This window comes from Staurois parvus, unplaced genomic scaffold (genome assembly GCF_062004578.1).
Source record: "Staurois parvus isolate SC_StPar_1 unplaced genomic scaffold, SC_StPar_1.0 ptg000237l, whole genome shotgun sequence".
NCBI classification, from domain to species: domain Eukaryota; kingdom Metazoa; phylum Chordata; class Amphibia; order Anura; family Ranidae; genus Staurois; species Staurois parvus.
Genome location: NW_028318033.1, coordinates 7116744 through 7133710, shown reverse-complemented (window position 1 = coordinate 7133710; position 16967 = coordinate 7116744). Strand labels below are relative to the sequence as shown.

At 41.1% G+C, this 16967-nt stretch overlaps 2 protein-coding genes across 3 annotated transcripts in view; one reads left to right on the top strand and one right to left on the bottom strand.

Moving 5' to 3' along the window:
• The window catches only part of LOC149460047 (eIF-2-alpha kinase GCN2-like), a 28013-nt gene extending 21171 nt beyond the window's left edge, over positions 1-6842 (top strand). Inside the window, exons 8-10 of the mRNA XM_089680267.1 lie at positions 1703-1747; positions 4994-5109; positions 6463-6842. Of these exons, the coding sequence (XP_089536393.1) occupies positions 1703-1747; positions 4994-5109; positions 6463-6520 (219 nt within the window). The 3' untranslated portion in view covers positions 6521-6842. The remainder of the gene's footprint in view (positions 1-1702; positions 1748-4993; positions 5110-6462) is intronic.
• Positions 6843-11827: 4985 nt separating this feature from the next.
• FNTB (farnesyltransferase, CAAX box, subunit beta) overlaps positions 11828-16967 on the bottom strand; it is a 57382-nt gene continuing 52242 nt past the window's right edge. For both annotated transcript variants that reach the window (XM_089680265.1, XM_089680266.1), the window contains 3 exons: positions 14886-14997; positions 14686-14800; positions 11828-12004 (listed from right to left, as the gene is read on the bottom strand). In XM_089680265.1, the coding sequence (XP_089536391.1) occupies positions 11894-12004; positions 14686-14800; positions 14886-14997 (338 nt within the window). In that variant the 3' untranslated portion in view covers positions 11828-11893. The remainder of the gene's footprint in view (positions 12005-14685; positions 14801-14885; positions 14998-16967) is intronic.

Here is a 16967-nt window from a genome sequence, read left to right as displayed (position 1 = left end):
GCAGTATTATGAACAGCTTTATACGTCAATGTTAGCATTTTGAATTTTATCCGTTGGGCAATCGGAAGCCAGTGGAGGGATTGGCAGAGGGGGGTGGCGGATATGGAGCGATTAGTAAGGTGGATGAGTCTGGCCGCAGCATTCAAGATAGACTGAAGCGGGGATAGCCTGTGGTGAGGTAAGCTGATGAGGAGGGAGTTACAGTAGTTGAGGCGTGATATGACAAGGGAGTGAATGAGTAGCTTAGTGGTTTCCAAGGTTAGGAATGGTCATATTTTGGAGATTTTGCGGAGGTGAAGTCTACATGAGTTTGTCAGCGATTGGACCTGGGGCTGGAAAGACAGATTGGAGTCTAGGATGACACCTAGTACTCTGGCTTGAGGGGTGGGACTGATGGTAGTGTTGTTTTGGAAAGATTTAGTTTGAGGAAGTGGAGTGACATAAGATCACGATAAAATCCAAATATAAATAAGTCCATAGGTATATGGTGAGGTAAGATCCAGAAAAATTGCACACTTACCAGATGCGCATAGGGTATACGCATTAATATATCCACCTCAGGACACTTAGGGTATGAGGTATGGTAGGTGTGTGAAGATCATCCTTCAAGGAATGGGCAGCACAGCGGTAAATGGGTGAAGACTGCTAATCCAGAGGTTCCCTTTAGGATGGATTGGGTCAGCAACCTGCTTACAGGGATTCCCTTCCTCTGGATACTGGATCAATCAGGAAATTCCCACTGGCTCTGAAACTTAATGGCTCCATAAAGAAGGTGCCCATAGTGTAGTATTTCCTTGTATCTTTATTCAATGAAAACTAGTAGTACAGTAGAGTAAATACAAGGTACACTGACCATTCACAAAGATGGCCACCGGACCAACACGTGGCTCCGGCAGCATGACGTCACAGCGTGTTGAAACCTCCTTAGGCCTTTCGTGCCACTCATGTCCTCAGAGGGGGATCAACACTGCTATGACGATCACCGGTGATTTATATAGGCGCGCCGCATCGCCGACATTTTACCGAAGGCGGTCAGGTCCGAGCCATTTTGCTGTGGATCAAAGTCACAGTCACAGCTGTTTATGCTGTGCTGGACACTAGCACGAAGTAGAAAACCGGCAGATTACAGGTGAAACAAACAACAGTACCTATTAGACTTATGCCCCTGCTAAGAGGGCAAAAACAGAAGGGTAAAAAAATGAGAAACGGAGAATAGCAACAGATATAAACCGGAATCTTGCCACCCTAGGCTATAAGGCTCTGTTTCTGTTGATGCACACAGTGTAGTGAATCACAGTTCTAGTCCCTGCATGGAAAAGTGACTCCATAGGATGCTACAAGAGAAAGAAACCACCCTGAAACAAGGAACCTGAGGCAGTGGTCGTGGCACTAGAACACAAGAGATAAAAAAGATGCATGCTCCGTAAGCGCTTAAATCAGCTGCTGAAAGTGCCTAAATCTGGGAGTTTTATATCACTTTAAGGTTATGCGCTGGAATCCTGAATGTTTCTGATTTGATACATTATCTTTGTACATTGAAAATAATTCTGTTAGTTCTGAATTGGCTTGTGAATTACTAGATGTTCTATTAATATTTCCCACTGACATATAGAAAAAAAGGAGCTTAATGCTCATGTTGTATTGAGTTATTGATTTTCTAAAAGAACAAAACAAAAATCAATTGACTTTTGTCATATTCTAGGCCGATCTACCAAAGGAAACGATACAAAGTTTGTTATCCCTGGAGGTGAGTAGTAAGTAAAAATCTCCTTAAAAAAAAAACTGTACTTGCAGACACGGATTTAAAGCTCAACTCCAGACAGATATACAAGACACACATTTATGTGGTCCTATGTTCACTAATACATCATTACAAGGTTTTAATGAAATGCAAGCAGTGTATATTGTATACCAATATGACTTGGTATCAGCCTCCTGCAGGCCCTGTACAGCAGAGTTTAGGTCTCATGTCCTTGCAGACTGAGTTGGTATGCACAAAAATCAAAGCTGGATTGACAGAAATATATTTTTTTTGTCCAGCAAAGCAGCTTTCATTTACCATGGGTAAAATAAGTACTGAACACGTCACCATTTTTCTAGGTAAATATATTTCAAAAGGTGCTGTGGATATTACATTTTCACCACATGTTGGTAACAGCCTATGCAATCCATACATACAAAGAAACCAAAACAAATAAGTTCAGAAACTAAGTCATGTGTAATAAAATGGAATGACACAGGGAAAAAGTATTGAACACGCTAACTGAAATGTATTTAATACGTCATACAAAATCCTTTTTTGGTAATGTCAGCTTCAAGACAGCTCCTGTATGGAGAAACTAGTCACATGCATTACACAGGTGTGATTTTGGCCCATTCTTCCACACAGTCGTCAAATCTTGAAGGGCCTCTTATATGAACTCTGATCTTTAGCTCTTTCCATAGATTTTCTATTGGATTCAAGTCAGGCGATTGGCTGGGCCATTCTAGCAGCTTTATTTTCTTTCTTTGAAACCAATTGAGAGTTTCATTGGCTTTGTGTTTTGGATCATTGTCTTGCTGAAATGTCCACCTTTGTCCATCCTAGTAGATGGCAGCAGATTTTTGTCAAGAATATCTTGAAGCTCTCCAAAAGTGGTCCTTGGCTCTTGGACAACTCTTCTGAAAATTCTTTTCACTCGTCAGAAATCTTGAGATGGCAAATCTGGCAATGGCCTGTTTATGGTTAAATGATGTTCTTTCCACTGCCGGATTATGTCCCCAACAGTGCTCACTCAACCATTCAAACGTTTAGAAATCCTTTTGTAAGGAATGCCATCAGTATGTTTTGCAACAGTAAGGTTGCGAAGGTCTTGAGAGAGCGCTTTGCTTTTACCCATCATGAGATTTTTCTTGTGCGACACCTTGGTAATGAGACACCTTTTTATAGGCCATCGGTTGAGACTGAACCAGCTGATATTAATTTTCACTGACAAGGGGCATGATTGCTTTCTAATTACTGATAGATTTCAGCTGGTGTCTTGGCTTTCCATGCCTTTTTGCACTTCCCTTTCTTCATGTGTTCAATACTTTTTTCCTTATGTCATTCCATTTTATTACACATAACTTAATTTCTGAACGTATTTGTATGTATGGATTGCATGGGTTGTTACGGACATGTGGTGAAAATTTCATGTCAATAGCACCTTTAGAAATATATTTACCTAGAAAAATGGTGACGTGTTCAGTACATATGGTGCCCGCTATATGTATTTCCTCTTTGTTTGACTGTCTGGAATTTAGCTTTAAAATGTTGTGTGTTATTAAAGGTTGTACCTTGACAGCAGTTCCTGTGGTGCACTGGACAGAATGTCTTTTCCTATTGATGTGCAGTTCATTGTTTGAATAGCCTGTGATCTGTGTGATTCACTTGTCAGCTGACATTTACAGAGCTGCTGAGAGCAGAGTGCTGTCAATGTAGTCAAGGAATGACATTAGTTTAGATTAACTATTAGAGACAGAAGAAGCCAAAGAAAACCGTTGTGGCTGCATTAGGGAAATAGATGGTGATTGTATAAGCAGTAAATTACAAAAGTATTTTTGTGTAGCACTTATTTAAAACAGGCCTTGAAATTTCCACTCACCTATGGTGAGGATGAGTGTGTCCCCCAGGGCCGTCTTCCTGAGCAGGCTCAGAACCAGATCTGTCATTGGCACTGGCAGACTGCTCAATAGCTGAGCGCAATGAAAGCAAAGGAAGGAATGTGTGCTGTGCTCTCTGCCTCCCCCTAGAGTGCAGTACTTTGCTCTGTGAGTAAACAACGAAGTACTGCAACTTTTTATAGGGCTGTGTGTGTATGCATGTACATGTGCCTGCGTGTATGTACATACATGTCTGTGTGTACATTTCTGTGTATGTACATGTATCTGTGTGTATGCGTGTCTGTGTGTGTACAGGTGTATCTGTTTGTTGGTGGTGAGTAACTCTTAAGGCCTGGCTAGTAGCTCAGTACTTGAAATTTTAAGCCCTGATTTAAAATATTTTTTTTTAATAACAAATGTGTCATACTTAACAGCTGTGTGCAATAGTTTTGCGCAGAGCAGCCCCAATTCTCCTCTTCTGGGGTCCCCCAGCAGTACTCCTGGCTTTTGCTCTTTGGCGAGTTCCCTCATATCAAGCTGCTTGCTATGGGGACACTCATGCAGGCTTGATTCTGAGCTGCTCTCTGACTGTCCATGGACACATACAGCGTGGCCTGGCCCCCACCTCCTGCTCTCTCCCCACAGGTGTCATCAATAGCGCCTGCTGCTGACTCCATGCCCAGTAAGAAGAGAGAGAGTGTGGAGGGGCCTCAGCACATTACTGGATTGAGATCGTGCTTAAGTGTTAGTTCCATTTACAGAGAAAATGTAAAGGAGGGGGTAATATCAAACACCCTACCCATCCCTTGGTCCCCGTTCTTACAGTAGCTTTGGGGTTCAGCAGTCCAGGGATTTTAAATCCCACTCTTCTCTGTGCCACTGCTTCCAGGACAGATTATTCTGATTAGCCAGTGCTGTCATAGTGAATCAGTCTTGTCCATCCCAGAGAAAAGTGGTTAATTCAAATCACAGGACCAGCTGCAGAGTTGATGTCAGCTCAGCAACTCCAGAAACAAGTACAGTGGGGACTGGGGAGGGAAAGGTCCCCGGTGTTCACCTTTTATGGGTTTTTTTCTGTAAAGGTGAACTAACTCTTTATCCTTAATCTGGCCCTCAGCCAAGTGTTAGGCAGTAAATTATCGGTCAGGAACATGGGTCCTCACATTCTCATTTTGTTTTCAGAGCTGTAACTAAAACACTGCCCACAGATGCAAAACCGGTAGTGCTGCCCACATTATAGCAAATGGTCTAAAACCTGTTTTGTTTTCCCCTAAGCTCATCAGCTCATGTATGGGCATCTTCAGCTTGTTTACCTTCAGATGGAAAGTAATGTACATTCCAAGACCATAATCTGCATCTGTTTCCTTTCCAGTGTGGAGATGAACAAATGTTCAATGCATCAGTAAAGCAGCTCACATCTAGACTGCCAAAACAAAGATATCTAAAGCAGATCTTTGATGAGATTTACACATTCAAAATTGAAAAGAGGTAAGACCATGTTGACACTTGTGTAATAGTCAATCTGTCACTGTGCATGTTTACTGGATGCAAAATAGACAGTCTAATGTTTTGAGGCAATAGTGCTTATATGGTGTATTTTCTGATCTCACATTAGCCCTTTGGCAACCAATCTGACTTGAGCTTGTACTGTAAAATGAAGGATATTATAAAAGGGGAAGCTGGCTGCAATGAATGACAGTGTTCTTATTGGAGTGGAATTTATGATATCCTGGTGAAAGGTGGAAAATGTAAATCATTCACTAACAGTTTCCTTTTCTGACCGTCATCGTCGCCTAATTACATTTCCATACTTCATTTTATTTTTCTCTTGAAGTAATTCCTGTAAGCTATACCTCTAATTAAAGAAACTAAATAGTTACCCATGGCTCAAACCACTCCTATCCTGACAAATCAAGCCTTCAATGTCTGCTGGAACACAAATGTTTCAGGGAGTGGTGATCTCCCATCTCTCACTGGTTTCTGCTGGGCCCACTGTCTCCTGTAATGATGTGGAGGCTAGCAGGAGGACTCAGCAGATCAACACTCGCAGAAGTATCAGTTTTTTTCAATTGGCCTGAGTTGTGCCATTCACATTGGTTTTATAGAGACTGTAGAAATAGTTTGCTAATAAATATATACTTAAATTTAAAATGAGAAGACGTATGTGTGTTTATGATATAGCAGCATAGAGCCCCTTTCACATGACTTGATATAGCACATAAGTTGCCAATTTAACACAGAACAGAGAAAATGGTTGTTGAGGCACTCCAGCAATTACTATTGTGTACAAACATCAGAAATCTGCAATATCTCCCCCCTCGTTAGCTGGTGCTTAAGGTGTCTGCATGGGCCTAAACAAGAATGGTCTCCTCAAGCTAGTCGCACAAACACATTTTCTGAGGTGGTTTGGATTCACATCTGACCACCCCAGAGTTTCCTGGGTCAGAGTAAAAGGATAAGCAGCCATTGCGTTAAATCTTTAGACACCCACCCTCCAATATAAATGTGGAAACATACTGAACAATTTACTTGCCTTACATCCTAGATGAGGATGGCATCAGAGGCCTTGAGAAACACAAGTCCCAAAAAAAAAAAAAAAAGGAAATCCCGATCTGCCAGAAATCCAGGACACTCCTAACTTCCTGTTTGAGCTGACAACGCTGCCCCTGCTGCAGTTATATTCCAAAGGGTGTTTTCAGCTGCGTTTTTTCTTTCTTGGATTACATATCTATATACCATGTTATTTGTTGTTTCAAATTACATTACACTCTAACTAGGGTGCAGTTAAAAAAAACCAAATAGTTTACCAAGCTGAGACTTTTTTGGTATTGTTTCTTACAGGGTGCCAGTGCTTGTACTCTACAGCTATCGAGATGATTACTACAAAATCCTTTTCTAGACTTCTGACTTTGAAGAATGTTATTACTGCAAATATTCCTAACCTGCAGCAACTCTTGCAAGGTGGTTGATGGCCTCTTTTGTATAATGTGAACCCCAGTCGTTACCAGACCCGAACTTCTCATCGGCTAATCTCTGGCCTGGAAAAGTACTGTACTGCACTCAGACCAACTTTGCTGAAACTGTTTAAATTTCTTACAATCACCACTGCTGCTCAATTTCTCTCTTTCTATACAAGACACGGAAGAGTTCTTGGTTTTTTTACATTTTATTTTGTATACATTCCTCTAGAAAGGAAAAATAAACAACTTAGCCAGTATAAATATATGTCATATTTTTGGCAAGAATTATCAAGTCAGTAATAATTAGAGACCATAATCATCCTAGCAGACAGTAAAACATTTGAATTGCAAAATAACACATTTAAAGTATGCGCAACACAACCAGATCAGGCATTGCATATCGGAAATACATTTGCAGAATTTAGTAGCACAATGCTAGCCCAACCAATTTTTTTTTTTTTTTTATAGCAAGGGGGAGAAAGGTTATAGTTGGGTCAGTCTTATTGTAATTTGTGTCTCCACTGAGTATACTTTCCATCACTTCTGGTGATACAGGGATGGTAAAATCTGAGCATGTTGGACAACCCCTTATGGATAAGGTTAGAACCCCTGTGAGGTCTTTAACATTGTTACTCTCTACATTTCTAGTTTTGGTGTCACCATCACAGGAAGGAAGAGAGAATGTCAAATATTAACAAAGACTTCTGCATTTCTCATCCTGCATTAACTCTATTCAAAATTTAAAGTGCTAGTTACCTGTGACGCTTTTCTAACATCAATGCTTTGAGGTGCTGATCTGAAAACCTTGTGCATATGAAAAGCCCTGATTTTACTTGCTCTTCCTTAGTGACTCAAAGTATGGAAACCAGAGCTAGTTGGGCAATTAGCATTTTCAAAAAAAAAAAAAAAAAATATGGCAGGATATGTCTTCCATGACTGGTGCTCTTTAATTTCATTTATTAAACAATACACACATAGTACCTTTGTACTTCTCCCTGCAACCTATGAAAGGGGTAAAGAGAAGGAGAGAAAAAAAAAAAAACCAAACAAAAAAAAAAACACACGGCTGTTAACTTTACTGAAGATAAAGACTGCATTCCACTTCTGTGTTGGGGGTACTGTGTGGAGGATAGGAGACCTGCTGTGCATTGAGTGGAGCAAGAACCTTTCCTCCACCAAAATGGTTTTGCACAGCAGGTTGGTAACACAATTGTTTTCACTAATAACTTCTAATATTGCAGTTTTTTCATAGGTGTTGGGATAAGTACAAGTGTGTGCATGTAAATATATATATATTTTTTTTTTCCCTTCAGTGAAATTGCAGTTAGGCTTTATTAAGTCCCATGCTGCAGCTCAATACGTGTTCTCAGGGTTTCCATATTTACAGCTAAAAATAGTGTAGTTTTTGTAAGGATAACATCATAAGGGAGTTTTAAAGACTGCATTATCTACCTCCAGGTCAACAATTTCATTGGACAATGTATTGGTGCAAGCCATATACATTACTTGGAATACATGGTCATGTTATAAATTGCCTACATGGAAAAAAACCCTAGTTATTAAAATGGTCTGGGTCAAGATGAGGTAAAAATCAATTTGCTTCTGCAGGATCAGTCTTATTTGTAGCCTAATACCTCTATAAAGGCATAGTCCACCTTTAGCACAAACTGTAAGACATGCACCAAAAAAAGGCAAATTTTAAAATTTTCACAGTAAAGCCCACAGTGCATCACAGATACCTGAATACTGTGGAAGTGAAGAGCTTCCATTATTGGGGTGGAAGTAGTAAACAATGGTTTACAAGTGTAATATCACACAGAGTCCCTCTGTGGGGGCAGCAGATGGGATTACAGTCATCCTAGTGGGGTGGAGATGCACCTTGATATTCAGGTGACTGGGGGAATGCAACTGTTTTTCATGGTACACCCTCAACATGGGTGCAACATAGCCCCATAAATAGACCAAGCATTTAATTGCTCCAATATAAGGCGAGTTATTACTAACAAGAGTTCTTCTAAAAGCGACGTGTGGAAGGTAGGACCTTGTGGTGGCCACTGAGAAGCACAGCTAAGACACCTTGCTCTATAGGCGGATAATCAGTAAACATTTTGTCACCTGATCACAGTCCACTAATAAGTGAAAAAAGGGAACCAAAGTAGTAATGTTTTATTGCTCTGTATCACAGTACATGCAGTGTCCATGCCAAGCAAGAAATAAATGCCACAATCGTGTTCAGGGCAAAAATATGTACTTGTATCAAACGTGTGATTTTGGAATACAAGCTTGCAGATACTTTGCATTGTGCAGTTCACAGCAAAGTGGCCAGAATGCAGCTTCCTATCAGCCTACTTTGCAAAGACAACTCCTACAGTTGTGGCCAAAATTATTCAACCCCCAATGCTGTAAAGGGGTTTAGGGACTATAGTGTACATTTGGAATTGTATTCAGAATCAAATCCTACAAGGACGTTGTAACTACCCAAATGCAACTAAAATGACATCAATTGTTTATGTAATACAGTAGTAAATGGTTCTTATGTGGTTTCTTCATTGCCACAATTATTCAACCCCTTAAAGACTACCACTCTGAAGAACAGAGGTTCATACAGGTGCTTTCCATCAGGTATTGAAAACACCTGTGGATGTCACCGAGCAGCAATCAAGCATAATAAGCACCAATTAGGCAGCTTTAAAATGACTGTGATACTCAGCTCCTTCTAGACATTTACTGGTGTGGTTACAAACATGGTGAAGGCAAGAGAATGGTCCAGGAAGACAAGAGAAGAGGTGATTTCTCTTCACAGGAAGGGCAATGGCTATAAGAAGATTGCAAAGATGTTAAACATACCAAGAGACACCTTAGGAAGCATCATTCGCAAATTCAAGGCAAAGGGCACTGTTGAAACGCTACCTGGTCGTGGCAGAAAGAAGATGCTGACTTCGACTGCTGTGCGCTACCTGAAGCGTAGAGTGGAGAGAAGTCCCCGTGTGACTGCTGAGGAACTGAGAAAAGATTTGTCAGATGTGGGTACAGAAGTTTCAGCCCAGACAATAAGACGCACACTGCGTAATGAAGGCCTCCGTGCCAGAACTCCCAGGCGTACCCCCTTGCTGTCTCCAAAGAATAAGAAGAGTCGACTGCAGTATGCCAAAAGCCATGTGGACAAACCACAAAAGTTGTGGGATAGTGTTCTGTGGACTGATGAAACAAAATTAGAACTGTTTGGGCCCATGGATCAACGCTATGTTTGGAGGAGGAAGAACAAGGCCTATGATGAAAAGAACACCTTGCCTACTGTGAAGCATGGTGGAGGGTCAATCATGCTTTGGGGCTGTTTTGCTTCTGCAGGTACAGGGAAGCTTCAGCGTGTGCAAGGTACCATGAATTCTCTTCAGTACCAGGAGATATTGGATGGAAACGTGATGCAGTCCGTCACACACCTGAGGCTTGGGAGACGTTGGACCTTTCAACAGGACAATGATCCCAAGCATACCTCCAAGTCCACTAGAGCATGGTTGCAGAGGAAAGGCTGGAACATTTTGGAGTGGCCATCGCAGTCACCAGACTTAAATCCGATTGAGAACCTCTGGTGGGACTTAAAGAAAGCAGTTGCAGTGCGCAAGCCTAAGAATGTGACTGAACTGGAGGCCTTTGCCCATGAAGAATGGGCGAAGATACCCGTAGATCGCTGCAAGACACTTGTGTCAAGCTATGCTTCACGTTTAAAAGCTGTTATAACTGTAAAAGGATGCTGTACTAAGTACTAAGATTGAATGTCACTTGGGGGTTGAATAAAACTGATAATGCTGTGAGCACAGAAAAGACATTTGTGGTTATTTCATTATAACTGTTATGTTATATTTGTCTGACCTACAAGTGCCTCTTTAATGTAAATGTAAGCAAGATGACTGAATGATCAAAAGCAATGTCAAACTGGCCAAAACACTCAATTTCAGTGGGGGTTGAATAATTTTGGCCACAACTGTAAGCTGTCCTAACATCTAACCTGCAAAAAGATTATTACACTCACAGCCCCATGCCTCTGTACTGGACCTAGGGAGTCACTTGAATCATTACCATAGAGGCAATATTTAGAGCTCACCTATTGTTCAATTCTAAAGCTGGTCTTCCAACAGGGTTTTATGAGCACATTTATTGTGAAAAAGTAAGTAAGGATAATTCCAGAAAGCAGACTATGAGAGGGTGAAACCAGCTGCAGCATACCTACTATAAAGCTGACCATAGTCAACTTTTTTTTTTAATTAACCAGTGTGTTGATCAAGAAAAAAAAAAACTAATTACTACCTCCATCCCCACAAGCGAGGTGGATGGAGAAAACCTCCTCACTGAGGTATTCTGATAGCTAGACTCCTCTACTCTCAGGATACACCGAGCAGCAGCTACACCTGCCTATCAAAGGTTTTCCAACATTCCTGTTCAACCAAAGTCACCCACACATGTATCAAAATCTGTCTGCTCCCTGCTGAACTGGCCAAAATTAAACCCATCTATGGCCAGCTTTAAGTATACAAGTGTAATAAGTTATAAAAAGTGGCCTTTAAAGGAAATCATCTTATTTTGCCTCTTTTTTTTTGTGTGAAATTAGCATAACTGCCGTTATATACAAGTCTTTCTTCATGACCTATCACTGCACCAAAAGGCCCATTCCATCTAACACTTGCTGGTCTTTAAGGGGGTTTAAAAGAAAAAAATAAAAAGTGCATCTTACAGGTTTTCTGATCACAGTGCTTCAGCCCAGTCTGGGTCACCTTACATTCTGGCCATTCATACATATGCAAGATGACCTACACACAGCAAATCCATTAGTCTGTAGCAAGCACCAAAAATACATCAAAGTGCTGCAGGTAGCACAGCTACGTACAGTAAATATGACTTAAGGTAATATGTACACTTTCAGTTTTACCATTTTCATTCAAAATAGGATATTTGGTTTAAGGACTACTGTAACTCAATGGAGTCTTGTTACCACAACAAGCAAATGGAGGGGGGGGGGGGGGGGATCTGGTTTCCGTGGGCACCACAATAAGCCTACCTGTTCTGAAAGTACTCAGATCCTGCCACATGTACATTTCAGAAGTGCTAAAATTTTATATGTACTAACAGAAAAGGTCTCTTGGGTAAGGTGTGGATTTACCATTAGAATGGCCTTTCTGCTTCCACAAACACCATTCAGTCCTGGAAACTCCTAAGACACTGTGCAGCCCTTGAAAGAGTGTACATGATGGCTTCCTCCAGGTTATAACTTGTAGCATCTTAAACCAAAGTAAGTGCGCAGCAACCTTGTACTTCACCTACATTTCATTGTTTTTGGAATTTAAGTCTGGAATCTCTTTCTGCATAAAATGCATGATGGCAGAAGCCACCTTATCGGGTCCAATATTATATACAGGATGTGTAGGTTTCTGTCAGAGAGGAAGAGAAAACAAACATAAGGTACTATACATAGTTCTGCATTTTCATAATTAAAATGGTGTTGAGATGGTCTATGCATTTCTATCACGGAGGAAAAAACAAAAAGGCAATAAACCCAACTTTTGTATTTTTCCAACAGTTATATTAAAACCAGAAATACAATTATTAGATGTAGGGGGAAAAAAAACAAAAAACAAAAAAAAAAAAAAAACACAAATGCCAGTGCCTGCTTGGTGAACCATCATAGGGTTCATTTTCCCATAATGAGCCCATGTCTGATCTACTGAACAAAACTAGTACACTAACCCAAAATAAACAATGGGGAATCGTTTCAGTAAAACAGGATTTTTATTTTCACCTGATCCTGCCATTAACACAGTTCCTATGCAAGTGTGATGCTCATGCACTGTATTGTATCAGTGGAGGAGGAGCAGCGTTGTCACCCTAGGAAAGGAAGCGGCTTAGAACTACAGAACACCACATCATCTCAATATAATAGGTGAGAGGTGTACTGTAGTCCACAATTATAACTGGGAAGAGCTCTGACTGGTAGGTCCAGCATGAACACAGTTAGCACACAAGATTTGGGCAGAATCAACAACAGGTATCTTTGCAATTACCGTAAAGACATTTAAGAAAGCACTTTTAGTAGTATCAGTATGTCAGTTATTTTCTGTCTGTGACCCCAGTGCAAATGTTTTCTTTCACCTCCTGTCCCTGTGACATCACTAGAAGATATGTGGGTTGCAGATGGGACAGGAAGGCAACAACAGAAGTTCTAAAGCCTCCTTCTCCAAGGAATTTACCTGCATACACCAGATCCCAGAATCAATGGATTCTTGTAGCAGGAATAATGGGTGTAGGCATATAAAGTAAAGACAGGCTGACATGGCGGTCTCTGTTTGCATGTATCTGCACACAGTGGTTACCAGTGGTAGGCATGGATGTCCCAGCATAGGTGCAGTCAGAAGCACCCAGGCTCGGACATTGGCCCCCTACCCACAAGTAAACCCATGGTGACCGGTTACATGCAAGTCAGCAATGGCCACTGGCAGCCGGTCATTACTTAAAACAGACTGAAGGACCTCTGCTATTCCCATGCACCTGTAATTCCAACTGCAAGAATATGCCAGTTCACTTGACTGGTTAAACGCCTGCATGATGGAGGCCCAACACTATAAATGTCTTTTTGTTTTAGCAGCGTCTATGTTGGAGAGATTTCCTATCACTTCCTGTCCTAAGTGAAGTGAAGGTGAAGTTCCCTAAAAAGAACACAGACAGTTATGAAAGAAGGCCCAGCCCATTCCATCAAACATTGCAGGTCTGATAGGCTAACCACCTTCCCTGCTATATCCAACAAAATGTATTTTTATTTGATATGAGTATTGATAAGCTTTGTAAAAAAAAAAGTACTCTGTCTGTAGCCAGCCCACAATCCGCTCTTAAACTTTCTGCCTTCAGCACATTTATTGCCTATTCTCAATTATATCAATGCAAACATCTCATTACAGATGTATGGAAGAGGTGAGTGTTCTTGTTTTTTTTTCAGAAGTTGCTAGTTCCTCATGAAAGGTAATTTACTGTTAGAGCTTAGTAAGTCAGTGAGCTACTCTATGTGACCAGAAAGTGTGCCAAGTGCAGGTAAAGTAACATCAGAAAAAGAAGTTCATGTAGGGAAAGTCATTTAAACATAAAAAGAAATTGCACATACCAAGGTTCCAGGGGATATGTAGATAACCACAGCCTGGGCAGCTACAACCCATTTGAACAGCAATGAGACATGAGCAAAAAACAAGTAAAAGGAGAGCTCCCAACCCTGTGGCAGTCACTAGAGTCACACGCCCAGGAACAAATAAAACATGATGACCGGCTTCTCTCCTATTGTATGACATGGTTTGAGTGCTCTCCTAGGCTTCCAGTTTGCCCTTACCAGCTGTTGCTTGGGTGGTCTTCCGCCAGGTGTATGACATCACATCCAGTTCCGGGAGATATGAATTCCGGTGGACGTGCCATCGCAGTGATCCCGGCTGCCATCCACACACCTCCCACTGTTCTGAGGCTCCTGGGCTGGGCAACCTACTGTTGGGTCTGGGATCATGTGTTCTCCTTCAACTTCGGGAAAGTGTTTCTCAACACTGGATTGTTGATGAATCAATCTGGGCACTCCTACATGCCAAACGTTTTAACAAAATTAAACTGAATTTGAATTTCATGTGTTCCTGGGCTTGTGACTATTGACTTCCACAGGGTTGGGAGTGCTGCTTTACTTGTTAATTAAGCGTTAAAGTACATGGGAGTCATCTACAAGTAAGGCGAACATATTTCTTATACAAGGCAATCTGGATCATCATCTCCAGAGGAAACCTTAGGCCAATGGTCCAATACCCTTGCAGGATCTTAATGATTGGCCAAACACAAGCAACAGGCACGGCCACTTAGACTGTAAGCTCCATGAGCAGGACCCTCCTGTATTATACTATCTCCCTTAATATTGTAAAAAGCTGCAAACTGTTGGCAGTCTATAAATCCTGTGTTTAAATCATATTAGGGTATTATTATAAGATTTCCCCTCTCAGGCCATGGACTTATCCTTCCAGTAGTCAGCTGCTGCTTTCTATTAACTAACAGAGGTCATCCAGTTTTTATGGTTGTCACCCATCTTTCTACTCACCAAAATGTTTTCCGGAGATCCCACAACAGTCTCCCGAAGCATCTCACCACTTCCAAAATGCTGAGCTACAGACAAGCCACTCAAACAATAGCAGGTGTGATAGAAGTCTCTTGATCTTTAAAGACACCAAAAAAAGAAAAGTCCTGTAAACAAAAGAAGCCACCACAGTGCAATACCAGTAAAAACTAAACAGTTCTTACTTGCCAGGTTTATCTAGTAAACCACCGCTGGGGCACTGGCAACACATGAGAATATATTCCTGGAGGGCCTTCTGGTCAAACATCCAGTTGGTGTAGCTGAGGGCCGAATCTCCTGCACAGACAATACTTTCAGTTATACAGTGAAAAGATGACATACAACCTGCTGTGACCTAGAGCAGCCAATCAGCGTTCAAGCAAACCTTTCCAGAGAGAAACATGGGGCTACTACTACCACCAATCCCCTTCTGAAGATGCCAGCTATCTGGCTAGTACACTGACCAACAGGGTTCAGTATGGTGCCACTGACCTGGAACAAGCATGCATATACTGTATGTAAAGTCAGATATCCTTTTGTTCATGCTTGTTCCAGGTAACAGAAGGCATTCACGAGGGTAAACGTGACCGCTACTAAAAATATCTGCACAATCCATCAATGGTAACCTCTATACCTCTCCCAGGAAGGATTCTTTTCAGTTTATGGCAGTTATAGTTATTTATTGTATCCAATCTGTCTATCAGCGACTCATGTTCCTAAAAGTGGTAGTAAACCTTTACATATAGTTAGGTCCATATATATTTGAACACAGGCACAATTGTAGGTTTTTTCAGGTATTTACCAAAACATATTCAAGCTATAGTTCTATAATGGATATGGGCTGAAAGTGCACACTCAGGTTTGAGGGTATTTACAGTTATGTTCAAAATAATAGCAGTCAGACATCACTAACCTGATCAATCACGGTTTTTGGAAAAAATTATATTTCTACATGGCAAATAATTTACTAGCAGGTGTAGTAGAGTTATAGAAATCCAACAGACCTAACAGTCATGACATGCATGCTGCTGATTCTGTGTAATTGAATCACTAATTGAAAGGGGCATGTTCAAAATAATAGCAGTGTGGAGTTCTATTAGTGAGGTCATTCATTCTTTGAAAAACAGGTGGCAATTATTGCCCTTATTTAAGGAAAGAAGGCAGCAAATGTTGTACATGCTGGTTACAGTGCATTTCTCTCTGAAATTCTGAGGAAAATGGGTCGTTCCATACATTGTTCAGAAGAACAGCGTGCCTTGATTAAAAAGTTGATTGGAGAGGGGAAAACATATAAAGAAGTGCAGAAAATGATAGACTGCTCAGCTAAAATGATCGCAAATGCTTTAAAATGGCAACCAAAACCTGAAAGACGTAGAAGAAAGTGAAAAACTACCATTCGAATGGATAGAAGAATAACCAAAATGGCAAGGACTCAGCCAACAATCAGCTCCAGGAAGATCAAAGAAGGTGTAAAGTTACCTGTGAGTTCTTTTACAATTAGAAGATGCCGATGTGAAGCCAAGCTATCTGCAAGAAGCCCCCGCAAAGTCCCACTGTTGAAAAAAAAGACGTGCTGAAGAGGTTGCAATTTGCCAAAGAGCACATTGACCATTGACTGGCCTAAAGAGAAATGGCGCAACATTTTGTGGACTGATGAAAGTAAGATTGTTCTTTTTGGGTCTAGTGGCCGGAGACAGTTTGGCTTGAATTCAGTGTTTGGGGGTCATCTGACACAGTACACTGTGAAGACAGTGAAGCATGGCGCAAGCATCATGATATGGGGATGCTTCTCATACTACGGTGTTGGGCCTATTTATCGCATACCAGGGATCATGGATCAGTTTGAATACATCAGAATACTTGAAGAGGTCATGCTGCCTTATGCTGAAGAGGAAATACCCTTGAAATGGGTGTTCCAACAAGACAACGACCCCAAACACACCAGTAAACGTGCAACATCTTGGTTCCAGACCAACAAGATTGACGTTATGGAGTGGCCAGCCCAATCCCCGGATCTTAATCCAATAGGAAACTTGTGGGGTGACATCAAAAATGCGGTTTCTGAGGCAAAACCAAGAAATAGAGAAGAACTGTGGAATGTAGTCCAATCATCCTGGGCTGGAATACCTGTTCACAGGTGCCAGAAGTTGGTTGACTCCATGCAACACAGATGTACAGCAGTTCTCAGAAACAGTGCTTATACAACTAAATATTCATTAAGTGATTCAAAGGAAAGCAAAATCTTCAAACGTTTTTCATTTTATATA